We start from the raw sequence: 27,001 nt of genomic DNA, 5'->3' as shown, positions 1-27,001 counted from the left end.
AAATTAATGTATATTAAATACCAATTAACTGTAGTCCCAATAATGCTATGAAGCTTAATGGCTTATTTATAATTGCTAACATATATATGGGTTGGCTGCTCTTGCCTGGGCTTGGCTCCAAGCTGCAGATAGAGTGTAGGCTTGTTCTGTGTGACTCTGTTCCTCCTTGTACAAACAGACTACCTGAGGGCATGTTTTTCTTATGGTGATGGCAGAAATACAAGAAGGAAACTCCAACTCTGAAAGCATATTTCAAGCCATTGCTCATATCATGTCCACGAACATTCCACTGACCAAAGCAAATCACATGACCATGAGTAACATCTGGTCTCTAGTGAGAGGAACTGTAGTACCACATGTCAGAGGTTGTGGATACAGGGAGGGGTGATGGATTGGGAACAATAATGCAATTTTTAATTTAGTGACCACACTGTGCAGCACTTTGTGCATTCTGGATTTTAAAAGGTTTTTATTATGTATTATATCAAGTCTACCACTGTATGAGTGGAAATTAAGACTTTATGTAGTTTTTATGTGTTGTAATATTTCTCTAAGTAAATCTCTCCTATACATAAATAAAAATGATTTAAAGGTATGTTAAAGTGTCAGTGCATATGGTTGATGTAGAATTTTGAGCCTTCATTTGAATTCTGATTTTCACTCTTTCTTCCCCTCCTATCTAGTACCTTCTTCTAGTACCTTTTGGGTTGTGCCTAAGTCAGCATCTTACATGAGATTTGATTGTCTAAGAAAATACACTCGATCCTCATTATTTGTGATTTCTGTATTTGCAAGCTCACCTACTTGCTAAAACTTTTTTGTAAACCCAAAATCAATACTCACAGCCCTTTCATGGTAACTTCCAGACATGCATCTGGCAGGTGGCAAAAAGCATTTGAGCAAGGCGATGCTATACCTTCTTGTTTCAGTTCTCATGCTGTAATCAAGTGTCCTTTTGGAAGTCTATTTAGTGCTACATTTTTCTTATTTTTGTGCTTTTTGTTGGTGATCTTGCTGTTTAAAATGGCCCCCAGGGCTGAATTGCTGTAGTCCTGTCAAGTGTTACCTAAGTTCAAGAAAGTCTTTGATGTGCCTTATAGAGAAAATACATGTGTTAGATAAGCTTCATTCAGGAAAGAGTTATAGTGCTGTTAGCTATGAGTTCATTGTTAATGACTCAACTATATGTGTTAAATAAAAGATGTCCTTAAACACAAACATATATAAAACAAAGTTATGTATTGATTGGTTGACAAAAATGTGACCAGAGACTTGCAGCAATCTAATCCTGTATTTGATAATTCAGTGTTTGCAGAACTTTGTAGACCATAACTACTGTGAGTAATGAGAATTGACTGTAATCTATTTTAGGCGCTCTAGTTGAGCTATTGGAATAAATTAATACAGTGTGTTTCAAACTGCCCTCTGCTGAAGCCTAGTGAAATGCTTCTTAATCCTAATGAGGATCACAGTCTTATGCCTTTCCTTTTGTTTATTGACTGTTTATTGAGTGTCCAGTGTGTGTTAGATGATTCAAACAGCATTCAAATATAATTTAAACATAATGCTATATGCAATTATATTGTAGTGGTGGCTTGAATAGTGTTTTTTTTCCCCCACGTATTCCACTAGAGTTTCTCTCCCCTCATCTTAAAATCATTGCCCTAAGGATTCCACCAAAGATGTTGTTTTGAGGGTGATGGTGATAAGGAAATAAAGCAGATAGGGCTCCAGATCAATCTCCCTATCTTAAACTCAAATAGTTCTGTTTTTATCTGTTTTATTTGAAGCTTTTGGGAATCTAAAACTTTATTTAAACAATGGGTTTGTGGAAAGGAAAGCTTTAAAAACTCTTATTTAACTTATTCTTTTTTAGTTTATGGTTACAATTTTGCTTAAATAATATGAGGAAGAGAAGTTTTTGCCAGTTTCTAAGCTCTTAATGATTTCAGCTGCTCAGGGCTTCTTACGTTATAAAAAGACTTAAGACTTTGTGGATTTAGGTTTTAGCCAAGAAAATTTCAAGAAGAAAGAAATCTGGTTGGTTCTGCATCTGGTTGTTTCTGCAGTTTCAGAAATATATATATGTTTATATAAATATATATATATATATTACATATAGTAAGATTATTGGGAAAGTAGGATGAGGGTGGATAAACAAATCTGTGTAGAAATGTAGGAAATTAAAATATTAAGTTAATTACCAATATGCAAGAAACAACCGTATATTGTAACTAAATATTATAACTCTCCCAATCTTGTCTAATATTATCTCTGCTTTGATTTCAAAATCATGGTTAATATTTACTCTCTCCATTTTCCAGAAGCAAATATAATTAACTATTTGTTTAGGAAACATTACTTGTAACTTAATTGTAGTCTTTGGCTTGAGTGATGGGTTTTAGAAATGCAAGAATTATTATTTGAAAGAAGCAGATTTCATTGGACACTTTTTCTTAATTTCTAAGCTTCTTTTCTGATTCCAAGAGTAATTATTAACTTGTGGCTTTACTGGAAAGTTCAACAAGTAGGACATTAAAGGAAACTATTAAATATATCTGATCTATTATTATAAAACATTATGTACTTCAAACATAAACAGGCCTTTCTAATTAGATTATTAAATTGTTATATCGTTAGATTTTTATCTCTAATCTTTGTGTCTTTGTGTGTATGTGTATATTTCTTTTTAATGTGTACCTATAGTGGTACAGAATTTTTTTTTTCTGTTGCATACTGCAACACAATGCATTACATTACAGGGAGAGTATTCATATTTATACCTTTTAAAAATAGTTTATTGGGTTTCTAACTAATTCTTATTGACTATTAAAAATTTGGAAAATAAAAAAAGAAAAAATACTTGTAACTCTACTACCCAAATATAATCACTATTAAGATGTCCGTTTCTGTATTTTTTCTTTTATGCATCTGAAAAACATTTTTTCTGATCACACCGGAACCTTTACATCATTTATTGTTTGGAGCCACATTTTACATGTTCTGCAGTCTTGGGATTGTATGCCAGTGCCTCAGGGCCTGTAGTGGGGTGGAATGAGAGGCCTTAGAGTGTGAGTGAGGGGCAGCAGGCCTCCTCCTTCGGCCAGAGAAGGTCCAATTTTGTCTGTTTTATGTGTTGGAGTTCTCTATAAGATAGCCTTTGAAAATCAGGTTCTGCTGTGTCTTTAAAATATGAAGGTCACTGATCTGGGGTTCATGGGATTTATTGGTTATATTATCTGGGAAAATGGGACCTTACTTCTTCAGGTTTAAGTCATTAGGAAAGTAGGACAAGGATAAACAGGAATCAACCCTTAAACCATTCAAAAGCATGCTTTAAAAACTGTAGTTATATTGTCATCTAAAACTTACTTATTCTAAACGAGAATGTTAGTACATTACTTCCAATCAGAGAGTGTTTTTCTTTTTATCTGTTCTTTCTTTTTGACCGCGCCCTGCGGCATGTGGGATCTTAGTTCTCTACCACGGATCAAACCTGCGCCCCCTGCAGTGCAAGTGCGGAGTCTTAACCACTGGACCGCCAGGGAAGTCCCAGAGAGTGTTTTTCTCTATTACTTTAAACTCTTAGACACATACTTTGCCTTCAGCCTTTTTCTTTTTCAACATTAAAACAGTTCTGTGCCATTTATTTCATAATTATTTGGCTAAAGTGGGAGGGGACAGGCTCAGGGGACATCAGAATTCTTGAATATTTTAGTGGGCCATCTCTCTGTGAGTATACTTTAATTATGGAGATTAGAAGCTTTATAAGGAATTCTGGGGAAAAGGTATTTTCAGATGCTGTATTTATATTTGAATAGTACGTGTAGTTATTCTGATATCCAGCCACTCGAGAAAATTGCCCTTATTATTTGGAGATGAAATATTTTAGTCGTGTCCTTTTAATGGTAAATATTGTTTCTTAGGAGTAAAATATTGTAAACTGTGAATTCTAGGTATATTTTTATTTCCTTAAGCATTTGTAACTGATGGTTTTAACTGCAAATATAAACTCTAAAAAATGCAGTGATTTAAAGTACATTGTGTTTCTTTGCAGTTTCTGAATATTTCCAGAGCTTTTTATCTAATAGAAACTCCATAACACTGGTTTCTATCCTTTTGACATATCCCCATCATTTGGGGGGTACTTTCTTACATCTGGCACAACAAAAGTTCCTGGCTCACCTTGTACTTTTCTGTTCTGATTTCTCTAGCATTCCATGGCTCTTTTGAATAGGGAATTCTATTTACAAATCAACATCTGGGCACTGGATATGTTCATTGCTGCTGAGGTGTTAATGCTTCTAGACAATTTCAGAAGACAGAGCTGGGGCTGGGAGGATAAACCAACCAATCAAAAAATAAACAAAATATATTAAAAAATCATGAGTTCACCCTGATATATCTAATTGTAATCCAACTTCCTAGCCTTTCCCCATTCCATATTTGTATTTCACTTCTCCAGTGAGAAACTTGGCCTCCAGCATCACCAGTATATCTTCTCATTTCTTCAGTGGTATAGTCCATAGAAAGTAATTTCAGAATTGCTACACACACAGTCCTTGTAGGAAGAATTCTAAGAAGGCACCCAAGATTCCCTGCCCCTCCCCTTGGGTGTGGATGTGACCAATGACTATGATGAGATACTTCTGTGATGAGGTTATATTGTCTGGCACAGTTGTCTTTAAGAAAGGAAAATTATCTTCAGTGCATCCTGCCTAATCAGATGAGCCCTTAAAAGGGATTGGGCTCTTCCTGGCAAAAAAGGATTTTAAAATTCGAGGGATTTGACTCAAGGGTGATTCTCTGTTCAAGGCTTTGAAGATGCAAGCAGAACCTGAGTGATGAAGTTGGGTGCATAGCTATAGCCAAGGAGATTTCCAAGCAAAATGTTGAAAGTACTGCCTGGTTTCTTCTTGCTACTTATAATAAAATATGAGAGAAAAAAGGTAAACTGAGAGGAGTCTTGTTAAAAAGGAATGAGTACTAGATGATTTAGTTAATTTTGAACCTATCCAGATGGCAAAGAATGTTAAAATGAAGAAATTGCTTCTGAAAGTGTGGCATAGAGGAAAAAGCCCAGGGTGTGGCTATATAACCTTTTGCTAAAACCTCAGAAAGATCAAAAGGTCAGAATAGTCAGTCACACTAAAGACTCTTTCAAGAAATGAAGCATGTGCCTCACAGATTTTCTCAAACAAACCAGGTGACCTCTAGGAAGCTTAAGGAGGTTATTTCTTAGCCATTTCAGCAAGGGCTATGGTTAAAGAAGGGATTTCTTTTTCCCCTGTTCTTTTTTTTTTTTTAATTTTTATTGGAGTATAGTTGACTTACAATGTGTTAGTTTCAGGTGTACAGCAAAGTGAATCAGTTGCACATATACATATATCCACTCTTTTTTAGATTATTTTCCCATATAGGCCATTACAGAGTATTGAGTAGAGTTCCCTGTGTTATATAGTAGGTCCTTATTAGTTATCTGTTTTATATATGGTAGTGTGTATATGTCAAGAAGAGATTGTTTTTGCAAAGATTTTGGGGCATGGCTTTGCCTAATTCAGATTCAACAAGAGAAAGGTTTTCATTTGCTGGCTTTGAAGGTGAAGGAATCCATGTGGCAAGGACACAGCCTCTAGATGCTGAGAGCAGCCCCCAGCTGACAGATACAATGAAATAGGCATCTTAGTCCTGCACCCACAGGAAGTTGGATTCTGCCAGCAACCTGAATGAACTTGGAAACAAATGCTTCCCCAGAGCCTCCAGAAGGAAGCCCTACCGACATCCTGATTTTAGCCTATGAGACCCTGAGCAGAAAATTCAGACTTCTGGATTGTGACTGGACTTCTAACCCCCCAAACTGTTAGCTAATAAATTGGAGTTGTTTTAAACCCCTAAGTTGGTGGTAATTTGTTACACAGCAATAGAAAACTAACACGGTTCTGCAAATACCAAACATACTAAGTAATTATGAAAGTCCCTGAGGAGGTGGTAGTGATAGAGATCAGACATAAGAGCAGGAATTAGCTTTGAGTGGGAGGAGGGAATTTATTTACACTGGGAATGGAGGGATAAGGATGGGCTCATGTGCAGGTACGTTTATAGGTGGTGAGCCTTAGATAGGCAGTTGAAGGTATCACCATGTAGTCACAGGGTCATTTCCTAGTTTTGTGTTAGGAGGTGTTGGGATGAGGCCTTATGTAGGACAGTGAAGGCTTAGAATAGCTATTGATGGTGTGAGAGGAAAATTGCTGGAAGAGTTGTGGGAGCATTAATGACCACCAAATCTAAATTTGTAGATAGTCATTTGGCATATTTGTATGATATCCCTGAGTCTATTCATGAGCCCGAGGTGTTTGAATGTAGTACAATGATGATGAGGGGGGGTTATTCCATAACAAAAGTTGTGCATTATAAGTACAGCAAAAGGACACTCAGGTTTACACTGAGTGATTGGTTGAAATTTAGGATGTTGAAAAGAAAGTTCTTGATTTCAGAAAAGGAACCATCTGTGGACAGAGTTAGCCATAGTTGGGGCTGCTGAAGTATCTTAGAAGAGATCGTTGGAGTTGAGTAGATCAAAGAAGAATGAATCGATCTCTTTGATATCTTCAAATGGATTTTAAAATTGCTCAGGAATTAGAAAGATTTGGACTTCAGAGTCCTTGATTCCTAGAAGTAAATTACTAAGAGTGTGATGGATTACAACAGGGGTCAGCAGGATATAGCCTGTGGTCCAAATCCAGCCTGCAACCTGTGTTTTGTAAATAAAAGTTTTACTGAAACACAGCCATGCCCATTCATTTACTATTGTCCATGACTGCTTTTGTACTTACAGTGGTAGAATTTGGGTAGTTGCCTCAATGACCATGTGGCCCAGAAAGCCTAAAATAGTTACTATGTAGTCCATTAGAGAAGAAGTTTGCCACCTCCCAAAATCAAGCTATGAACGTTTTCTCCAGCAAAATATACCGACAGAAAATCTTGCTGGCAACTTCAGAAAGTTTGGTGATTCCTGAAAGCCCATGAATAGACTTTGGTTAAGAAGAACTTTTGGATTAAAGCTCAAGGTATATTCCCTGATGCATTTCATCTCTTCATAGGAGTTGTTTCTGTTAGTTAGCTCACCATATGCCAAAGACATGGGTACTTTCATTTTTGTGGGTCACAGAGCCTCACTTCATTCAGTGAGTACAAATGGTGCTGTGGCGAGGCAGCTGTTTTACAGCATTTGTCATGAGGCTGCCGCGGGGGTATGGACGGACAAGTACTGATCAGCACACCTCTCTGTGTGTGTGCGCGCGCGCGCGCGCGCGCGTGTGTTAGAGGAAACCAATAGTCGTCATGGTTTGATAATGTCCTCTCTGTATGCAAAGTTTAGCATATTATGAGAAACAAATGGATGTTTCATTCTTTCTACTAGGCTCTTTCCAGTTAAGGCTGTTAAATAAATGAGGGAAACAAGTTTTTTTTTCCCAGGGGCGCCTGCCTATGTTTAGATAAAGGAGAAAGAGAGAAAACCTAGTTTATTTGATGAAAAAGTGTTTTAGTCACCGACTCTTCTTTAATAGGTGTCACTTTAAAAATTTTTCCACTAATGTTAGCCTTGGTACTGAATCTGTTTAGTTCCATTTAAGAATCCTTAGTTGAACTTCATTTTTTGTTATGACTAATTTTCGTCACTGTTTTAACACAAGGGTACTTAACATTCCCATTGCCTTTGTCATACTCTTGTCTTTACAAACAAGAAACATTCATAGTCTTTTAGATTTCTTCAGTTTAACTTACTATTTGTGTTCATATTCTGTGTATTCAACAACTAAGGTGACCACCTTTTATCATAGTGTTCTATGTAATAAGGATCATCTTCTTTTGGTCCTCTTAGAACTATCCTTTATATTTCAAGATGCTATTTCAACTCTAGTCAACAAATATCAGTAGAAGACCTGTTTTCTGGAGCCTGCCTTCAAGACCTGTATGGGCTGGGTCAGTTTTGGGGTTGTTGTTATGTCAAAGCATAGTAAGTGGGATTCTAAGAACTGGACTGAGCAGCACCCATTGTGCTGAGAATGGGTGAATCCCTGAGTCTGGGAGTGGGAGAGGAAGATGGTAAACTAGGAACTGACTGGGAGGTAAGCAGGCTCCACATTAGATTAAGAGGCCAGGCGGAGATGTCAGTGGAGGTGGAGCTGAGCTAAGCAGAGCGGGAGAATGAAGGTGTGGAGTAGTGTGCAAGATTGAGGAAGCCAAGGCAGTTTAGGATCTAGGTCCTTGAAGGCAGGGCATATCTTGGGATTATTGGGGTGTTCTTTCTGTTGCAAGTCATGAGCTGTTTTCCCAGAGGCAGATATTTAATGGGGTGAAACTAGATCAGGTACCTATTTACTGCTTGGTATTAGAAATTCTTTTTTTTTTCTTAAATAAGCAAAGACTGGCAAATTTCTATTTTGGAAAGAGCTTAATGGGATCCCTGACAGTCCTATGATTTTACTCTATGAGCCAGTTTAATTACTATCTTTTAGTACCTTAGGTGCACAGAATTGAGGGGAACCTAACTCACTTATCTGTTCATGGCGCCCACCCATCATGCCATTCATATCTGGTGGTCAGTTCTCATAATACTGTAACTCTCAGCAGTGTCTGACACAGTTGATTATTCTCTCCTTGAAACGTCTTCTTTACTGCCCCCTTTCCCTCTCACTGCACATCTGTTCCATTGGCAAAACATGTTTTACCTACAAAGCTTTATGAATAAAGCTGCTATTAACATTGACATGTAGATAATTTTGAAATTGGAAAGTGTGAATCCTTCAACTTTGTTCCTTCTTTTCATGTTTATTTTTTAAAATTAATTTATTTTTGGCTGCATTTGGTCTTCATTGCTGCGTGCAGGCTTTCTCTAGTTGCGGCAAGTGGGGGGCTACTCTTCATTGCGGTGCACAGGCTTCTCACTGCAGTGGCTTCTCTGGTTGCAGAGCATGGGCTCTAGGCACGCGAGCTTCAGTAGTTGTGGCACGTGGGCTCAGTAGTTGTGGCTCGCGGGCTCTAGAGCACAGGCTCAGTAGTTGTGGCACATGGGCTTAGTTGCTTTGTGGCATGTGGGATCTTCCCGGAGCAGGGCTCGAACCCGTGTCCCCTGCGTTGGCAGGCGGATTCTTAACCACTGCACCACCAGGAAGGTCCTCATGATTATTCTTAAATTAATATTTTTTGAAATAATAAAATAATAAGAATAAAAAATAATAATCTTGAAATAATAAAATGATTCTTGAAATTTTTTGTTATTCTTTTATTTTCCATGTGAATTAGTTCTCTTAGTTTTCTTTCATCTTAGAATGTCTTTATTTCACCTTCACTCCTGAAGTACATTTTCTGTACATTTAACTTGACAGTATTTTTCTCTCATTGCTTTAAAAGTATTGTTCCACTGTCTTCTGGCTTTCATTAGTTTGTTTTTTGTTTTCAGTTCATTTTGTTTGGCATTCACTGAGGTTCTTAGATCTGTAAGTTTACATTTTTCACCACTTTGGGGACATTTTTAGCCATTATTTCTTCAAAAATTTTTTGCACCTATCTCTTCTTTCTGAATCTTATATAACATGAATACTAAATCTTTTGATATTGTCTAATATTATTGTCTCTGCTCATTTTTTCCCTATTCCTTTTTCTTCCTATGGTTTAGATTGAATTATTTCTATTGACCTGTCTTCAAGTTCACTGACTCTGTCCTCTGACGTATCCATTCTACTATTGGGCCCCTCCAGTGAATTTTTAATTTCCATTATTTTTCAGTACAACCATTTTAAAAAATTAGTCTGTTTTTCTTTGCTGAGCATGTCTATCTTTGTATTTGTTTCAAAAGTGTTTGCTTTCCCTTTTTGTATCATGATTGTAAACACTGATTTAAAGTAGTTTTCTGATAATTCTAACATTTGGGTCATCTTGTGGTTGGCATCTTTTGTCTTATTTCTTGAGAGCTGGTTAGATTCTCCTGGTTCTTTGTATGTTAAATTTTGGATTGTATCCTTGACACTTTGAATACTGTGTTATGAGATTCTGACTCCTGTCTAAAACTTCTGGAGAATGCTAGAGGGCTTTTTTGCTTATGTGAATATGTGGTTTCTTTTAAGCTGACAGTCAGTCTGATTAGTTTTAGACTGTATGTCCTGACCTGACTTCTGTGAGCTGTTTTTACTTCCAGTATTGGTTTAATTTCCAAAGCCTTTATGCCTTTGTATGCTATTCTGGTTTGTCTCATGTGTGTGTTACCCAGGAGTCTGTGTGGAACGTTGATGGTAGTCTTCACCATCTTGAGATCTCAGTGCTTTTCCTCAGTTGACTCTGACAGGTTTTACATATATGTACCTCAGGAGTGAGCTCAGGACTTTCTGTACAGATTTAGATGCTATTTTTCTCTACCTTTCTTATTCCTTAAGCCCATAATTTTCCCTTTACCCTCTGTTTTCAGAAGTTTTCTGTTCTGGTGTTCTTGCTGGAAAACCAGAGACTTACTCTTTTTGTGCTATGTAGCAGTTCCTATAACTGGGTATGCCTCTGGGCAAAGCTGGAATGGGATGGGGAAATCAAGTTTTACCTACCCCTCAGCAGCTGCTTCTATGAGTTGGTGGGAAAAGAGAGTGCTGCTAGTCTGTGTTGGCATTATCCCAATGTAAAGCATAGAGTATCAGAAGGTTTTTGTCCTACAAATGCTACTGTATGGTTGGAAGGCTTAGGCTTACTTTGTTGGCCTAGTAGAGGGCATGGAACATCAAAAGTGTTCTACCCCATTGAGGTTGCTGTCCTTGCTGCTTTTGGGTCAGGGTAGGAGACGCCTTGCCTCTTTGGTGCTGGCCTTTCCCTGGTGTAAGGTCAGGAGAGCCAACAGATATCCTCCCCGAAGGGCTTCTCCTGTCACCAGGGAGAGGGCAGTTACTGTTTTGTTGCTGGTAGTCATCTGCTGTGATCGCCTCACAGGGCCACTGCAGCTGGTTGGGAGGATGAGAAGGGCCACCTCAGAGCCACTGCTTGCCTGGTGTGAAAAGGAGGCAGTCAGTAGTTCTTTGGCCTGTAAAGGCTACTTCCATGTCTGGTACCAGCACTGAGGGGAGACCGGCAGCTTTGTTCCTTGTGCTTGCCTGGCATAGGGTAGGTCAGGTCACAAGAGTTTGTCTCCCAGGTCCTTCACTACTCTCCCTACCCACCACCCCTACCCTCTGGAGATTGCAGCCTTTTCTTGGAACCCCGTCTATCTGCTCTTGCTCTCAGTTGTCAATGTGGGCTGCCCCAGAGCCTATGTTGGGAAGTGAGAAGGCAGAAAACATCCCCCCAGGAAATTCATCACCTCACTGCTCCTTGGGACCTGGGTTCTGTATCCTTTTTGCTTGATCTTATCTACTATTCAGTGTCTTCTGGCAGTAACTTTTAAAATTTTGTTCAGAACTTATTGTAATCAGATGGAGTGATAGGATGGAATGTGTGTATTCCATCTGGAGTGAAACTGGAACCTCCTGCAAAATGTATTTAATTCACTGCAGTTGCCTGATAAAAATTATGAGCGAGGATTTCAGTACCTGTTATTGCAGCAGAAGCTTACTCTACTTGATTTATGTGTAATGAGAATGCTGGAAGGGGTGAATGACACTTGATGTGAAATGCAGGAACAATGCCCCCAAACCACGCTACAAACCTGGTTTGCTGATAAAATCATGAGGGCCACTGCCAGACATTGAATGTCACAGCTTGTACCACTGCTACTGAAGAGCAGGGAACTCTGTCTTGCAGGAGATGCAGTACTGCTGTCCTGAAGGAGAGTCTTCAGGTCTGAATGTTGTGTCTCCCCAACGTGATGTTACTAGGAGGTGGTGCCTTTAGGTGGTGATTAAGTCATGAAGGCAGGACTCTCATGAATGGGTTTAGTGCCCTTATGAAAGTGGACAGAGAAACTTCTCTTTCCCCTTCACCGCGTGAGGTTATAGCAGAAAGACCACATCTGTGAATTAGGAAGTTCGGACACTAAAACTGCCTTGATCTTGAACTTCCCAGCCTCCAGCACTATGAGAAATAAATGTTTGATGTTTATAAGCCACTCAGTTTATGGTATTTTTGTTGTAGCAGCCTGAATGGACTGAGATAGAAAGAGGGTATCCTCATTGTCTTTGAGCCACAGCTCAAAATGAATGTTGTGGCTGGAGCTCAATTGTATTTCCTGTGTCGTATCTGTAAGGGAGGCTGGCAAAGTTGGCACCTGACTTTTTGCTTCTCTATGAGTGGTAGCCTCTGTCTTCTACGAAGAGTCATTTTTGGGGCGAATTCCCTAAACACAGAATGAGGTTCATGTTCTCCATGGCCAGAAAGAATGACACGTATTTATACAGTCACCCCATTCACACAGTTGCTCAGATCACAGGCATTGGCTTCATCTGTTATTATAGCCCAGATCCAATTCTTTAGGGAATCCTATTGTCTCTGTCTTTAAAATGTATCCCAAATCTTCTCACTTCTGAACACTTTCTTGCTGTTCCCTAGTCCAGGCCACTGTCAATTTTCACATGAACCACATCAATATCTTCCCAGTTGACCCTCTTAATTCCTATTTTGTTTTTGCAGCAGACTTTTCTTCACAGAGCAGCCAGAATATATTTTTTAAAGTATTTATTTTCATGTAATTTCAAATTTACAGAAAAGTTGTAAAATCAGTACACAGCTTCTTTATACCCCTTTTTCAGATTTACCAATTGCTAACATTTCACCCCATTGCTTTATCTCCCCCTCATCTCTTCCTCCCTTCCTCCCTCGACTAATATACACTCTCCCTCCTTTCCTCCCACCTCACTTATATACCCCCCCAGACACTCACGCTCATATGTATACGTACATACATAAAAATTATGTATGTGTGTTTAATTTCCCCCAGCTTTTGAAAACAAGTTGCAAACATCATGCTCCTTTGCTCTTAAATTCTTTAGTGTGGTGTTCCTAATAACATTACATTTTTTTATATAACCATGAATTTAACGTTGATAAAATACTATTTAATCCATAGTCAATAGTTTCATCAGTTATCTTAATGATCTTGTCCCTAATTATTTTCTCACCAGTTCAATCATCATGCCTTTTTGTCTCCTTTGATTTGGAATAGTTCCTCTGCTCCCCTGCCCCTTTTTCACTTTGATATTTTTGAAGACTGTAAGCCAGTCGTTTTGTAAAATGTAGAATTTGATTTTGCCTGCTTTTTTTCATAATTAGAGTCAGGTATGCATTTCTAGAAAGATTGACCCACAAATGATATTGTACCCTCACTTCCTCATATCAGAAAGTACATGATGTCAGTTGCATCCCAGTATTGATGATGTAGACTTGGATCACTTGTTAAGATGGAGCCTACCAGATTTCTTCTTCACTATAAAGTTACCATTATCTCTTTGTCATTATTAAGCCATTTGCAGGGAGATTTTGAGACCATGCAATTACCCTGTGTGTTACCAGGCTTTCCTCCATTAGTGTTAGCATCCATTGATGGTTCTTGTCTGAATCAGGTATTACTGTCATGATTGCAAACTGATGATTTTTCTAACTCTATAATTTATCTTATATTGATTAGTATTCTGTAAGGAAGAGCTTTCTCTTATTTACTTCTTTATTATATTAATATGAATTCAAGGGTTCTTATTTTAGTCAATGGTTTATCATCCATTACTTTATTTATTTTGATGCCCTAATTGTCCCAGGTTTAGCTGGTGGAAGCCTCTCCAACCTGCATTTTATCGTTTTTAGCATATCTCTGTCATTTTTGCAACACTTTCTTATTATTTTAACATAACCAAATATTCTTTGTTCATCTTGTACTTTTCCTACCTCCGCTCCCAAAACAATCATTTCTCCAAGGAGCCCTGGTTCCTTTAGTGGAGAACGATATTTAGAAACCAGGATATCTGTGCTATGTTTGCTGAGGTGTCATTGTTTCCAGACATTTGCAGCATATAAAGCTAGAGAATAATTTACAAATGTACATTTACCCTTAAATTTACATCTACCTATTAAAAACCATGAGTTCATATTGATATCCCCAGTTTCAAACACCACAAAGTTCGTTCTAGTCTTCCCCTTTTCCACTTGAGTAACTCCCTTCTCCAACAGTGAGAAACTCGACTCCCATTATCTTCAACATATTTCCTCAAATATTGTTTAAATCTTCATTGTATTGAAAGCAGTTTCCGAATTGTTAACGCTTACCATTGCCCAAAACGATGCAGACATATTAACTGGAATGCAGTATTTATTTACCGTTCTTTTGGTCTTTAGACTGGGAGTATATATTAGTAGTTTCCTAGGCCTACTGTAACAGATGACCACACACTTGGTAGCTTAAAACAATGGAAATTTTTTCTTCCACAATTTTGGAGGGCAGAAGTCTGAAATCAAGGTATTGGCATGGCCACGCTCCCCGCAACGGCTCTGGAGGAATTGTTCCTCGCCTCTTCTAGCCTTTGGTGACTCTAGGCATCCTTGTGGCTGCGAAACTCCAGTCTCTGCTTCCATCTTCACAGAGCCTTTCCTCTTTGTGTCTTCTCCTCTTCTGTCTCTTATAAGGATACTTGAGGATACTTGTTATCAAATTTAGGGCTGACCCAGATAATTCAGAGTGACCTTATCTTGAGATGCTTAATTATATCTGAAAATATTCTTTTTCCAAATAAGGACCATTCACAGGTTCCAGTGATTAGGACGTGGACATATCTTTTGCGGGGGGGGGGGGGGCACCGTTCAACCCACTACGGGGTGTATACTTACTTGGGTTATTATCTGCTGTTTATTTTTTCAGTGTATTTGTTATTCATTTGAAATACAGTAGGGTTCATTTGTTTCGGTTTATATTGTTTTAGGTTTTTTCCCATCCTTATTTGTTTATTTATGAATATGTAAAACATTAACACAGGGTCAAGAATCAAATAAGAAGTTAATAGATATAGCACTACGAATTACGGTGACTATTATCCAGGAAATGGACAGGTACTCTGGTAGAGAAGAGCGGAATGGGCCATATTTACTTAGATAGAGGGCCAGGCAGTACTCATTTGAATAAGTAGCATGTAAGCTGAGATTGAAAGAGTGAGAAGAAGCCAGGCACCTAAAAGTGGAAAAAGGGCTTTCCAGCAGATGGAAAAGCATGTGTAAAGGCCCTGATGTGGGGAAAGAGTCACATGTATGGGAGGAAATGAAAGAAGACCAGGGAGGTGTGTGCATTATGGGCAAGAAGGAGCACAAAGTTAGGGAGGTTGTAAAGAAAGTAGGGGCTGGAAGATGTAAGCTTTTGTACACTGTGGAAAGACGTTGGAAAGCCCGTGGAGGATAAAAAGCAGTGGCGTTTTTAGAAGTATATTTTTAAAGGACGATATTGATTGCTTTTTTTTGGGGGGGGGGTTACCTTAAACTTTATTCTTTTTATTTTTGTATTTTATTTTATTTTTTTTATACAGCAGGTTCTTATTAGTTATCTATTTTATACATATTAGTGTATATATGTCAATCCCAATCTCCCAGTTCATCCCCGCCCGCCCCCACCCCCCACTTTCCCCCCTTGGTGCCCCTATGTTTGTCCTCTAAATTTGTGTCTCTATTTTATTGATTGCTTTGTGGAGCACATTACACAAGAGTAAAAGCAGAGAGACTAGTCATAGGCCTGTCACAGTACATAATAACTGATGTAGAGACACGAGATAATGTTGGTTCATATAAGAGCTGTAGTAGTGAAAAAGGAGAAAAGTGGATAGATTTGAGATGTGTTTTGGGTTGAACTGACAGGACTAGCTTGTGGATTGAATCTGGGTGGGTAGAGAGAAGAGAGTTTAGGGGTTATTGGAGTCTTTAAGGATTACTTCCACGTTTGTAGCTTTAGCAACTAGGAAAGAAGTTTATTGCAAATAAAATGGGCAGTAAGAATCAAGATTTCCCTATTGGGCCTATTATGTTTGAAATGCTTATGACATGCAAATGGAAATGTCAATCAAGTTGATAGTTGAATATACAAGTCTTGAGCTCCGGAGAGGAAAGTGGAATCTCAAACTTCCTATCTAGTCCCTCCAGGCAGTACTTCAGTCCATTCTTTCCTACTGCAGGAAGAGATTCCAGATCTCTGGTCCCTGTTTGTACCTTTTTAACATAAACAGAATGTCAGGAGTTGGCCAGATACTATTTGAGGCATTGTGAGCAGCTGGAACTAGAGATGGGTCTCCAGGCCCATGTGTGGGTACTCCAGTTCCAATTCGGTCTTTCCAGAGAGCTACAGTTATTTTACTTCTAAGTCATTTAAATATGCACATTTTACTACTTTTAGTTTAGCTTTATTCTGGACCCTTTCAGAATAAGTGGCCTTGTCATTATTATACTAAAAAATATTAGGTTCTTTTCTGCCCCATCTGAACCTGACTTAGAGTATGAGACCACTGTAACTTACTTTGCTACCTAGGAGGGAATTGTGTGTGTGTGTATGTGTGTGTTTATGTTTGAAATGTATACTCTGTGATTGATTTGGTATGTATGTCAGTTTTTATACCAACATCACAGTGTTTTAATTGCAGTGTTTGTGCGGAGCCAGAGGAATCAGGCACCCTGACTTCAGGCTATACTACAAAGCTACAGTAATCAAGACAGTATGCTACTGGCACAAAAACACAAATATAGATCAGTGAAACAGGATGGAAAGCCCAGAGATAAACCCACACACATATGGTCACTTAATCTTTGACAAAGGAGGCAAGAATATACAAAGGAGAAAATTCAGCCTCTTCAATAAGTGGTGCTGGGAAAACTGGACAGCTACATGTAAAAGAATGAAATTAGAACGCTTCCTAACACCATACACAAAAATAAACTCAAAATGGATTAAAAACCTAAATGTAAGGCCAGACACTATCAAACTCTTAGAGGAAAACATAGGCAGAACACTCTATGATATAAATCACAGCAAGATCCTTTTTGACCCGCCTCCTAGAGTAATGGAAACAAAAATAAACAAATGTGACCTAATGAAACTTAAAAGCTTTTGCACAGGGCTTCCCTGGTGGCGCAGTGGGTGAGAGTCCACCTGCCGATGCAGGGGACACGGGTTCGTGCCCCGGTCCGGGAAGATCCCGCATGCTGCAGAGCGGCTGGTCCCGTGAGCCATGACCGCTGAGCCTGCGCATCCAGAGCCTGTGCTCCATAATGGGAGAGGCCACAACGGTGAGAGGCCCGCGTATTGCAAAAAAAAAAGCTTTTGCATAGCAAAGGAAACCATAAACAAGACGAAAAGACAACCCTTCGAATGGGAGAAAGTATTTGCAAATGAAGCAACTGACAAAGGATTAATCTCCAAAATATACAAGTAGCTTATGCAGCTCAATATCAAAAACATCCAAACAACCCAATCCAAAAATGGGTGGAAGACAGCAGTTCCACTACTGGGCATACACCCTGATAAAGCTATAACTCAAAAAGTGTCATGTACCACAATGTTCATTGCAGCTCTATTTACAATAGCCAGGACATGGAAGCAACCTAAGTGTCCATCAACAGATGAATGGATAAAGAAGATGTGGCACATATATACAATGGAATATTACTCAGCCATAAAAAGAAATGAAATTGAGTTATTTGTAGTGAGGTGGATGGACCTAGAGTCTGTCATACAGAGTGAAGTAAGTCAGAAAGAGAAAAAGAAATACCGTATGCTAACACATATATATGGAATCTAAAAAAAAAAAGATAGTAATTCTGAAGAAGTTACGGGCAGGACGGGAATAAAGACACAGATCTACTAGAGAATGGACTTGAGGACACGGGGAGGGGGAAGGGTAAGCTGGCATGAAGTGAGAGAGTGGCATGGACATATATACACTACCAAACGTAAAATAGATAGCTAGTGGGAAGTAGCCGCATAGCACAGGGAGATCAGCTCAGTGCTTTGTGACCACCTAGAGGGGTGGGATAGGGAGGGTGGGAGGGAGGGGGACTAAGAGGGAGGAGATATGGGAACATATGTATATGTATAACTGATTCACTTTGTTATAAAGCAGAAACTAACACACCATTGTAAAGCAATTATACTCCAATAAAGATGTTAAAAAAATAAAAATTAAAAAAAAAAGGGCAGAAGACCTAAATAGACATTTCTCCAAAGAAGACATACAGATTGCCAACAAATACATGAAAAGATGCTCAACATCACTAATCATTAGAGAAATGCAAATCAAAACTACAATGAGGTATCACCTCACACTGGTCAGAATGGCCATCGTCAAAAAATCTACAAACAATAAATGCTGGAGAGGGTGTGGAGAAAAGGGAACCCTCTTGCAATGTTGGTGGGAATGTAAATTGGTGCAGCCACTATGGAGAACAGTATGGAGGTTCCTTAAAAAACCAAAAATAGAACTACCGTATGACCCAGCAATCCCACTACTGGGCATATACCCTGAGAAAACCATATTTCAAAAAGATACATGCCACAATGTTCATTGAAGCACTATATACCTTAGCCAAGAATGGAAGCAACCTAAATGTCCATCGACAGATGAATGAATAAAGAAGAGGTGGCACATGTATACAGTGGAATATTACTCAGCCATAAAAAGGAACTAAATTGAGTTATTTGTAGTGAGGTGGATGGACCTAGAGACTGTCACACAGTGAAGTAAGTCAGAAAGAGAAAAACAAATACCGTATGCTAATGCACATATATGGAATCTAAAAAACTGGTCCTGATGAACCTACTGGCAGGGCAGGAATAAAGATACAGATGTAGAGAACAGACTTGAGGACACGGTGGGGGAAGGGGAAGCTGGGATGAAGTGAGAGAGTGGCATGGACATATATACACTACCAAATGTAAAATAGATGGCTGGTGGGAAGCGGCCGCATAGCACAGGGAGATCAGCTGGGTGCTTTGTGACCACCTAGAGGGGTGGGATAGGGAGGCTCAAGAGGGAGGGGATATGGGGATATATGTATACATATAGCTGAGTCACTTTGTTGTACAGCAGAAACTAACACAACATTGTAAAGCAATTATACTCCAATAAAGATAAAAATAAATAAATAAAATAATTGCAGTGTTTTTGTATTATGCTCCATCCTGAGTAGGGCTAATCTTCCTGAATCATTTTAAAGATGTTTCTATTTTCTCACATATTTATTCTTACAGATGTATTGTAGAATTAAGATTGTTGACACATTTTAAAGAACGGATTTTTTTTTTCCCCATCCTCTTGCTTTTGCCTTGGTTAGTTGTAAGTACTTTCTATTCTCCTTAATTCTTTTCCACTGATTTTTTTTCCCCATTGTCTTATTGTGGTTTTTCTTTTTACTTCGTTCCTGAAGAGAGGTTGTCATTTCCCCCCACTCTTTCTTTTTAAGCACCTGTTATATGTAAGCACTGTACTAATTCCTGGGCAGGAGGGTTTACATGGTGAATTAAAGTTAAAATAAACAAAGTGAAATAAACAAAGCATATTATGAAATAAAACTGAAATAACATAATATCAGTTTGTAATTAAAATAGTGTGCCTTGGGGAGGACTAAAAAGTTTTACTTTCAAGCATACTATGTCAGCTTTTGGTCGGTTTGTTTATTTTTACATTTTTAAAAGAATTTTTTCCTTTTTTTTTTTTTTTTAAGGGTCATACAGCAATGCTTCATACTGGCTCATGGCATCCCAAAATAAAAGGAGAATTTATGACTTGCTCAAATGATGCGTGAGTATTGTTGATAATTCATCTAATACATTCATATATTTCAGTATTTTCTTTAACCTTTATATTGTAGCAATCTTGCCAGTAAACTAAGAGATAGAATATTAGTAATCCTGATGTTTATATAGTCTTGTTCTCAACTTTACCTTGAATTTAGCTGGCCGTATAAGGTTTGCTTAAATAAATATGGAAGCTATAGAAATGAGAGTTGGAAGAAATTCAAGTGGCGTTTATTAGGGAGCATAATGGATCAGATTGATGCTGTTAAGTTGACTCAAATGACTTTAAACTTTGTTACTTTTTATAGTAAAGGCTGATTTCCATCTGAATCTAATAGCTTATATAAATTTGTTTTTTAAATGGTTTTTTGGAAGTAACAACTGAAAAAATTGATTTAATGTTTATTCAGATTCTTTTTTCAAAAAATTAATTAATTAATTTGGCTGTGTTGGGTCTTTGTTGTTGTATGCAGGTTTTCTGTAGTTGCGGCGAGCAGGGGCTACTCTTCATTGCAGTGTGCGGACTTCTCAATGCGGTGGCTTCTCTTGTTGCGGAGCATGGGCTCTAGGCGCATGGGCTTCAGTAGTTGTGGCGGGCGGGCTCAGTAGTTGTGGCTCGTGGGCTCTATAGAGTGCAGGCTCAGTAGTTGTAGCGCACGGGCTTCGTTGCTCTGTGGAATGTAGGATCTTCCCGGACCAGGGCTCGAACCTGTGTACCCTGCATTGGCAGGTGGATTCTTAACTACTGCCCACCAGGGAAGTCCCTATTCAGATTCTTTTGCATTATATTTGTTGGCTTAGGATTCAAGAGTATTACAGGGAATATTTGAGCAGCTTTTTCCTGAGTTGTTATATTGTATGATTCATTTTTAGTATTAAGAGTAGTTCACAAGAATAAGTTATTTGTAATATTACAGAGAAACTTACAATGAAAAATCTTATAAATGAAAATATACAGATGGTATTACTTAGGTGAAACACATATTTTATTTATTTATTTATTTTTAATAGATCTTTATTGGAGTTTAATTGTTTCACAATACCGTGTTAGTTTCTGTTGCACAACAAAGCGAATCAGCCATATGCATACACATGTCCCCATATCCCTTCCCCCTTGATCCTCCCTCGCATCCTCCCTATCCCACCCCTCTAGGTCATTGCAGAGCACTGAACAGATCTCCCTGTGCTACGCTGCTGCTTCTCAACAGCCAGCTATTTCACATTTGGTAGTGTATATATGTCAATGCTACTCTCACTTCACCCCAGCTTCGCCCCCCCATTCCATGTCATCAAGTCCATTCTCTATGTCTACCTCTTTATTCCTGCCCTGGAACTAGGTTCATCAGTACCATTTTTTTTTTCAGATTCCATATATATGCGTTAGCATACAGTATTTGTTTTTCTCCTTCTGACTTACTTAACTCTTTATGACAGACTGTAAGTCCATCCACCTCACTACAAATAACTCAATTTCGTTTCCTTTTATGGCTGAGTAATATTCCATTGTATATATGTGCCACATCTTCTTCATCCATTCATCTGTCGATGGACACTTAGGTTGCTTCCATGTCCTGGCTATTGTGAAAAGAGCTGCAGTGAACATTGTGGTACATTACTCTTTGAATTATGGTTTTCTCAGGGTATATGCCCAGTAGTGGGATTGCTGGGTCGTATGGTAGTTCTATTTTTGTTTTTTTAAGGAACCTCTGTACTGTTCTCCATAGTGGCTGTATCCATTTACATTCCCACCAACAGTGCAAGAGGATTCCCTTTTCTCTACACCCTCTCCAGCATTTATTGTTTGTAGATTTTTTTGAGGATGGCCATTCTGACTGGTGTGAGGTGATACCTCATTGTGGTTTTGACTTGCATTTCTCTAATAATTAGTGATGTTGAGCATCCTTTCATGTGTTTGTTGGAAACCTGTATGTATTCTTTGGACAAATGTCTATTTAGGTCTTCTGCCCATTTTTGGATTGGGTTGTTTGTTTTTTTGATATTGAGCTGCATGAGCTGCTTGTATATTTCGGAGATTAATCCTTTGTCAGTTGCTTCATTTGCAAATACTTTCTCCCATTCTGAGGGTTGTCTTTTCATCTTGTTTATGGTTTCATTTGCTGTGCAAAAGCTTTTAAGTTTCGTTAGGTCCCATTTGTTTATTTTTGTTTTTATTTCCATTTCTCTAGGAGGTGGGTCAAAAGGATCTTGCTGTGATTTATGTCATAGAGTGTTCTGCCTATGTTTTCCTCTAAGAGTTTTATAGTGTCTGGCCTTACATTTAGGTCTTTAATCCATTTTGAAGTTCATTTTTGTGTGTGGTGTTAGGAAGCATTCTAATTTCATTTTTTTACATGTAGCTGTCCAGTTTTCCCAGCACCACTTATTGAAGAGGCTGTCTTTTCTCCATTGTATTCTCTTGCCTCCTTTATCAAAGATAAGGTGACCATATGTGTATGGGTTTACCTCTGGGCTTTCTATCCTGTTGCATTGATCTATATTTCTGTTTTTGTGTCAGTACCATACTGTCCTGGTTACTGTAGCTTTGTAGTAAACTCTGAAGTCTGGGAGCCTGATTCCTGCAGCTCTGTTTTTCTTTCTCAAGATTGCTTTGGCTATTCAGGATCTTTTGTGGTTCCATACAAATTGTGAAATTTTTTGTTCTCGTTCTGTGAAAAATGCCATTGGTTGTTTGATAGGGATTGCATTGAATCTGTACACTGCTTTGGGTAGTAGAGTCATTTTCACAGTTTTGATTCTTCCAATCCAAGAACATGGTATATCTCTCCATCTTTGTATCATCTTTAATTTCTTTCATCAGTGTCTTATAGTTTTCTTCATACAGGTCTTTTGTCTCCTTAGTTAGGTTTATTCCTAGGTATTTTATTCTTTTTGTTGCAGTGGTAAATGGGAGTGTTTTCTTAATTTCACTTTCAGATTTTTCATCATTAGTGTATAGGAATGCTACAGATTTTTGTGCATTAATTTTTTATCCTGCTACTTTACCAGATTCATTGATTAGCTCTAGTGGTTTTCTGGTAGCATCTTTAGGATTCTCTATGTATAGTATCATGTCATCTGCAAACAGCGACAGTTTTACTTCTTCTTTTCCGATTTGGTTTCCTTTTATTTCTTTTTCTTCTCTGATTGCTGTGGCTAAAACTTCCAAAACTATGTTGAATAATAGTGGTGAGAGTGGGCAAACTTGTCTTGTTCCTGATCCTAGTGGAAACGGTTTCTGTTTTTCACCATGGAGAACGATGTTGGCTGTGGGTTTGTCATATATGGACTTTATTATGTTGAAGTAAGTTCCCTCTATGCCTACTTTCTGGAGAATTTTTATCATAAATGGGTGTTGCATTTTGTCGAATGCTTTTTCTTCATCTGTGAGATTACTGTATGGTTTTTATCCTTCAATTTGTTAATATGGTATATCACATTGATTGATTTGCCTATATTGAAAAATCCTTGCCTTCCTGGTATAAACCCCACTTGATCATGGTGCATGATCCTTTTAATGTGCTGTTGGATTCTGTTTGCTGGTATTTTGTTGAGGATTTTTGCATCTGTGTTCATCAGTGATATTGGCCTGTAGTTTTCTTTTTTTGTGACATCTTTGTCTGGTTTGGGTATCAGGGTGATGGTGGCCTCATTGAATGAGTTTGGGAGTGTTCCTCCCTCTTCTATAGTTTGGAAGAGTTTGAGAAGGCTAGGTGTTAGCTCTTCTGTAAGTGTTTGATAGAATTCGCCTGGGAAGCCATTTGATCCTGGGCTTTTGTTTGTTGGAAGATTTTTAATCACAGTTTTAATTTCAGTGCTTGTGATTGGTCAGTTTATATTTTCTATTTCTTCGTGGTTCAGTCTCGGAAGGTTGTGCTTTTCTAAGAATTTGTCCACTTCTTCCAGGTTGTGCATTTTATTGGCATATAGTTGCTTGTAGTAATTTCTCATGATCCTTTGTATTTCTGCAGTGTCAGTTGTTACTTCTCCTTTTTTTATTTCTAATTCTGTTGATTTGAGTCTTCTCCCTTTTTTTCTTGATGTGTCTGGCTAATGGTTTATCAATTTTGTTTATCTTCTCAAAGTACCAAGTTTCAGTTTTACTGATCTTTGCTATTGTTTCCTTCATTTCTTTTTCATTTATTTCTGGTCTGATCTTTATGATTTCTTTCCTTCTGCTGACTATTGGTTTTTTTTTTTTTATTGTTCTTCTCTCTCTAATTGCTTTAGGTTTAAGGTTAGGTTGTTTATTTGAGGTGTTTCTTGTTTCTTGAGATAGAATTGTATTGCTGTAACTTTCCTTCTTAGAACTGCATCCCATAGGTTTTGGGTCATCGTGTTTTCGTTGTTATTTGTTTCTAGGTATCTTTTGATTTCCTCTTTGATTTCTTCTGTGATCTCTTGGTTATTTAGTAGCATATTGTTTAACCTCCGTGTGTGTATTCTTTACAGTTTTTTTCCTTTAATTGATATCTAGTCTCATAGCATTGTGGTCGGAAAAGTTACTTGATACCATTTTAGTTTCCTTAAATGTACCAAGGCTTGATTTGTGACCCAAGATATGATCTATCCTGGGCAACATTGGTACAGTTTGTGTCAGAGAATGCTTTGCCTGTGTTCTATTCTAGGAGTTTTATCATGTCTTGCTTATATTTAAGTCTTTAAGCCATTTTGAGTTTATTTTTGTGTATGGTGTAGGGAATGTTCTAACTTCATTGATTTACATGAGGCTGTCCAGCTTTCTCAATACCACTTGCTGAAGAGACTGTGTTTTCTTCATTGTATATTCTTGCCTCCTTTGTCGAAGATTAGTTGACCGTAGGTGTGTAGATTTATTTCTGGGCTCTCTAATCTGTTCCATTGATCTATATGTCTGTTTTTGTGCCAATACCATGATGTAGCTTTATAGTATTATCTGAAATCTGGGAGGGTTATGCCTCCAGGTTTGTTCTTTTTCCTCAGTATTGCTTTGTATTCCTGCTGTTTTAAGCCGTTAAATTTTAAAAATGTTTTGTTATGCACCAGTTGTTAACTGACACAGATGATATTATTGCTTCATGTTATGTGGAATCATGGTTATATAGAAGAATGTTTGTTCTTAGAAGATACCAGCTAGTGAATTTAGGTGTGAAGTATCATGAGATATGCAACTTACTTTTAAATGGTATAACAAAAATAAAAAGTGCATTTGTATATATTTTTGTGCGTGTGTGTATGAATATATGTATGGAAAGAGAGAGACTGAGAATATAGATGTGACAAAATGAATGTTAGTGTATATGGTGTTTATTGGAAAAGGTATATGGGTGTTTATTGTACTATTGTTTTAACTTTTTTGTAGCTTTGAACCTTTTCCAAATAAAAAGTTGGGAGGATCTTCTTAATATTAGCTTATGTGGAAGTCATCCATTCCACCCCCAATCTAAAAGTTGAATATAAGATGCGTAAAAAGGGTAGTGGGGATTATAGTTTGTTGTACTCCACTTAAGTTTTTTCTTGGACATTTTCTCAGTGTATTTTAATTTTCTGCATATCAGTGCTGATTAAACTGTGAGAACCTAGTGATTAGGGATTGTAGCAGGATTTCCTAAGCTTGTTCCTAGTAATGCTAGTACCTGTAGGGTGTCTGTGGAGAAAGGGTTCCTTTGTCTTTCCCTTGGAGAGTTATAGTGCCAAGGACTAGAGATCCCGAGAAATATATTAACGAAAGAAAACAGCATTTTCTGGGCTTCCCTGGTGGCACAGTGGTTAAGAATCTGCCTGCCAATGCAAGAGACACGGGTTTGAGCCCTGGCCCGCGAAGATCCCACATGCTGTGGAGCAGCTAAGCCTGTGGACCACAACTACTGAGCCTGAGCTCTAGAGCCCACAAGCCACAACTACTAAAGCCTGCTTGCCTAGAGCCTGTGCTCTGCAACAAGAGAAGCCACTGCAATGAGCAACCCGCGCACCACAAGAAAGAGTAGCCCCCGCTCACCACAACTAGCAAAAGCCCACACGCAACAATGAAGACCCCACACAGCCAAAAATAAATAAGTAAATTTAGTAAAAAAAAAAAAAAAAAAGAACTGAAAAAGCTGTAAAATTGGCCTACACATGTGAAGACTTTCTGAGGCATGTTATACCATGGTGTAGTAATGTATAAATTATGAAAATGTTAAATTATATTCAAAGCACCTAGAAATAAAAGGAAGCTAATATATTTTTTAAGTTTCTCCCAAAAATATTTAAATAGAAAAAAAACCCTTTGGGCTATAGAAAAGTTTAATTTTCTGAGATCCATTTATGTAAATCATCATTCCTTGGAGAATTTATAATTATATTTACATATGTTATTGATTATTAAAGTCAAGTCAAATATGCCTATCAGCCTTCCAGCAAAAGCCTGTAAAACTCAGTGGTAAATTGGCTGCTCAAGGTCATGATGAGTGGTGGAGCACCCAAGTTCCTCTTGGTCTGGAAAGTGCATGCTCTTTCTATTATGCCATGCCAGAATTCACCAAGAATTTTAATTGGTATTGTGCATCTTTATAAGCTGCAACGAAATAAAAAAAGATTTATAATTTACTGAATCCCACCATGAAAAGCATTTACTGGTGGCAACCTTCATTTCCCAAAATATATTCCTGGGAGCACTAGGCACAGAGTGTAAATGATGTTGTTGGCTGTAGGAGAGAGAGGGAGTTGTATCACTATGGCTGGAAAATGCTATTTTCTTTTTTAAAAATATATAAATTTATTTATTTTTGGCTGTGTTGGCTCTTCGTTGCTGGGTGCGGGCTTTCTCTAGTTGTGGTGAGCAGGGGCTACTCTTTGTTGCAGTATGCAGGCTTCTCATTGTCGTGGCTTCTCTTGTGGCGGAGCACGGGCTCTAGGCGCACAGGCTTCAGTAGTTGTGGCACATGGGCTTTGTTGTTCCGCAGCATGTGGGATCTTCCTGGACCAGGGCTCGAATCCGTGTCCCCTTCATTGGCAGGCAGATTCTTAACCACTGCGCCACCAGGGAAGTCCCAAGTTTTACTTTTTAAATAACATTAATTTTTGCCATCTCTGGCAGCTAGGAGACTTTTTCTTGCTTACTTTCTGATTCTGGGCAGAGTTTTATACTGTCCATGCTGCCACATAAGTAATGGTTCTTTTTGGGTGATCCCATTATAGAAACAGAAAGTGTCTCTTTTCAGATTTTAACTAAAGTTATTGTGGTGATCATTTTGCAGTAGGTACAGATATTGAATCATTGTGTTGTACACTTGAAACTAATATAATGTTATATGTCAGTTA

At 38.2% G+C, this 27,001-nt stretch overlaps 1 protein-coding gene across 4 annotated transcripts in view; it reads left to right on the top strand.

The window, feature by feature from the left end:
* WDR70 (WD repeat domain 70) overlaps positions 1 to 27,001 on the top strand; it is a 308,150-nt gene that overhangs the window by 100,357 nt on the left and 180,792 nt on the right. For all 4 annotated transcript variants that reach the window (XM_060009572.1, XM_060009570.1, XM_069540615.1 and 1 more), the window contains one exon: positions 19,651 to 19,727. In XM_060009572.1, the coding sequence (XP_059865555.1) occupies positions 19,651 to 19,727 (77 nt within the window). The remainder of the gene's footprint in view (positions 1 to 19,650; positions 19,728 to 27,001) is intronic.

This window comes from Delphinus delphis, chromosome 3 (assembly GCF_949987515.2).
Source record: "Delphinus delphis chromosome 3, mDelDel1.2, whole genome shotgun sequence".
Lineage (NCBI taxonomy): Eukaryota > Metazoa > Chordata > Mammalia > Artiodactyla > Delphinidae > Delphinus > Delphinus delphis.
Note: the sequence above shows the minus strand (reverse complement) of the source record. Positions and strands in the feature narration are given on the sequence as shown.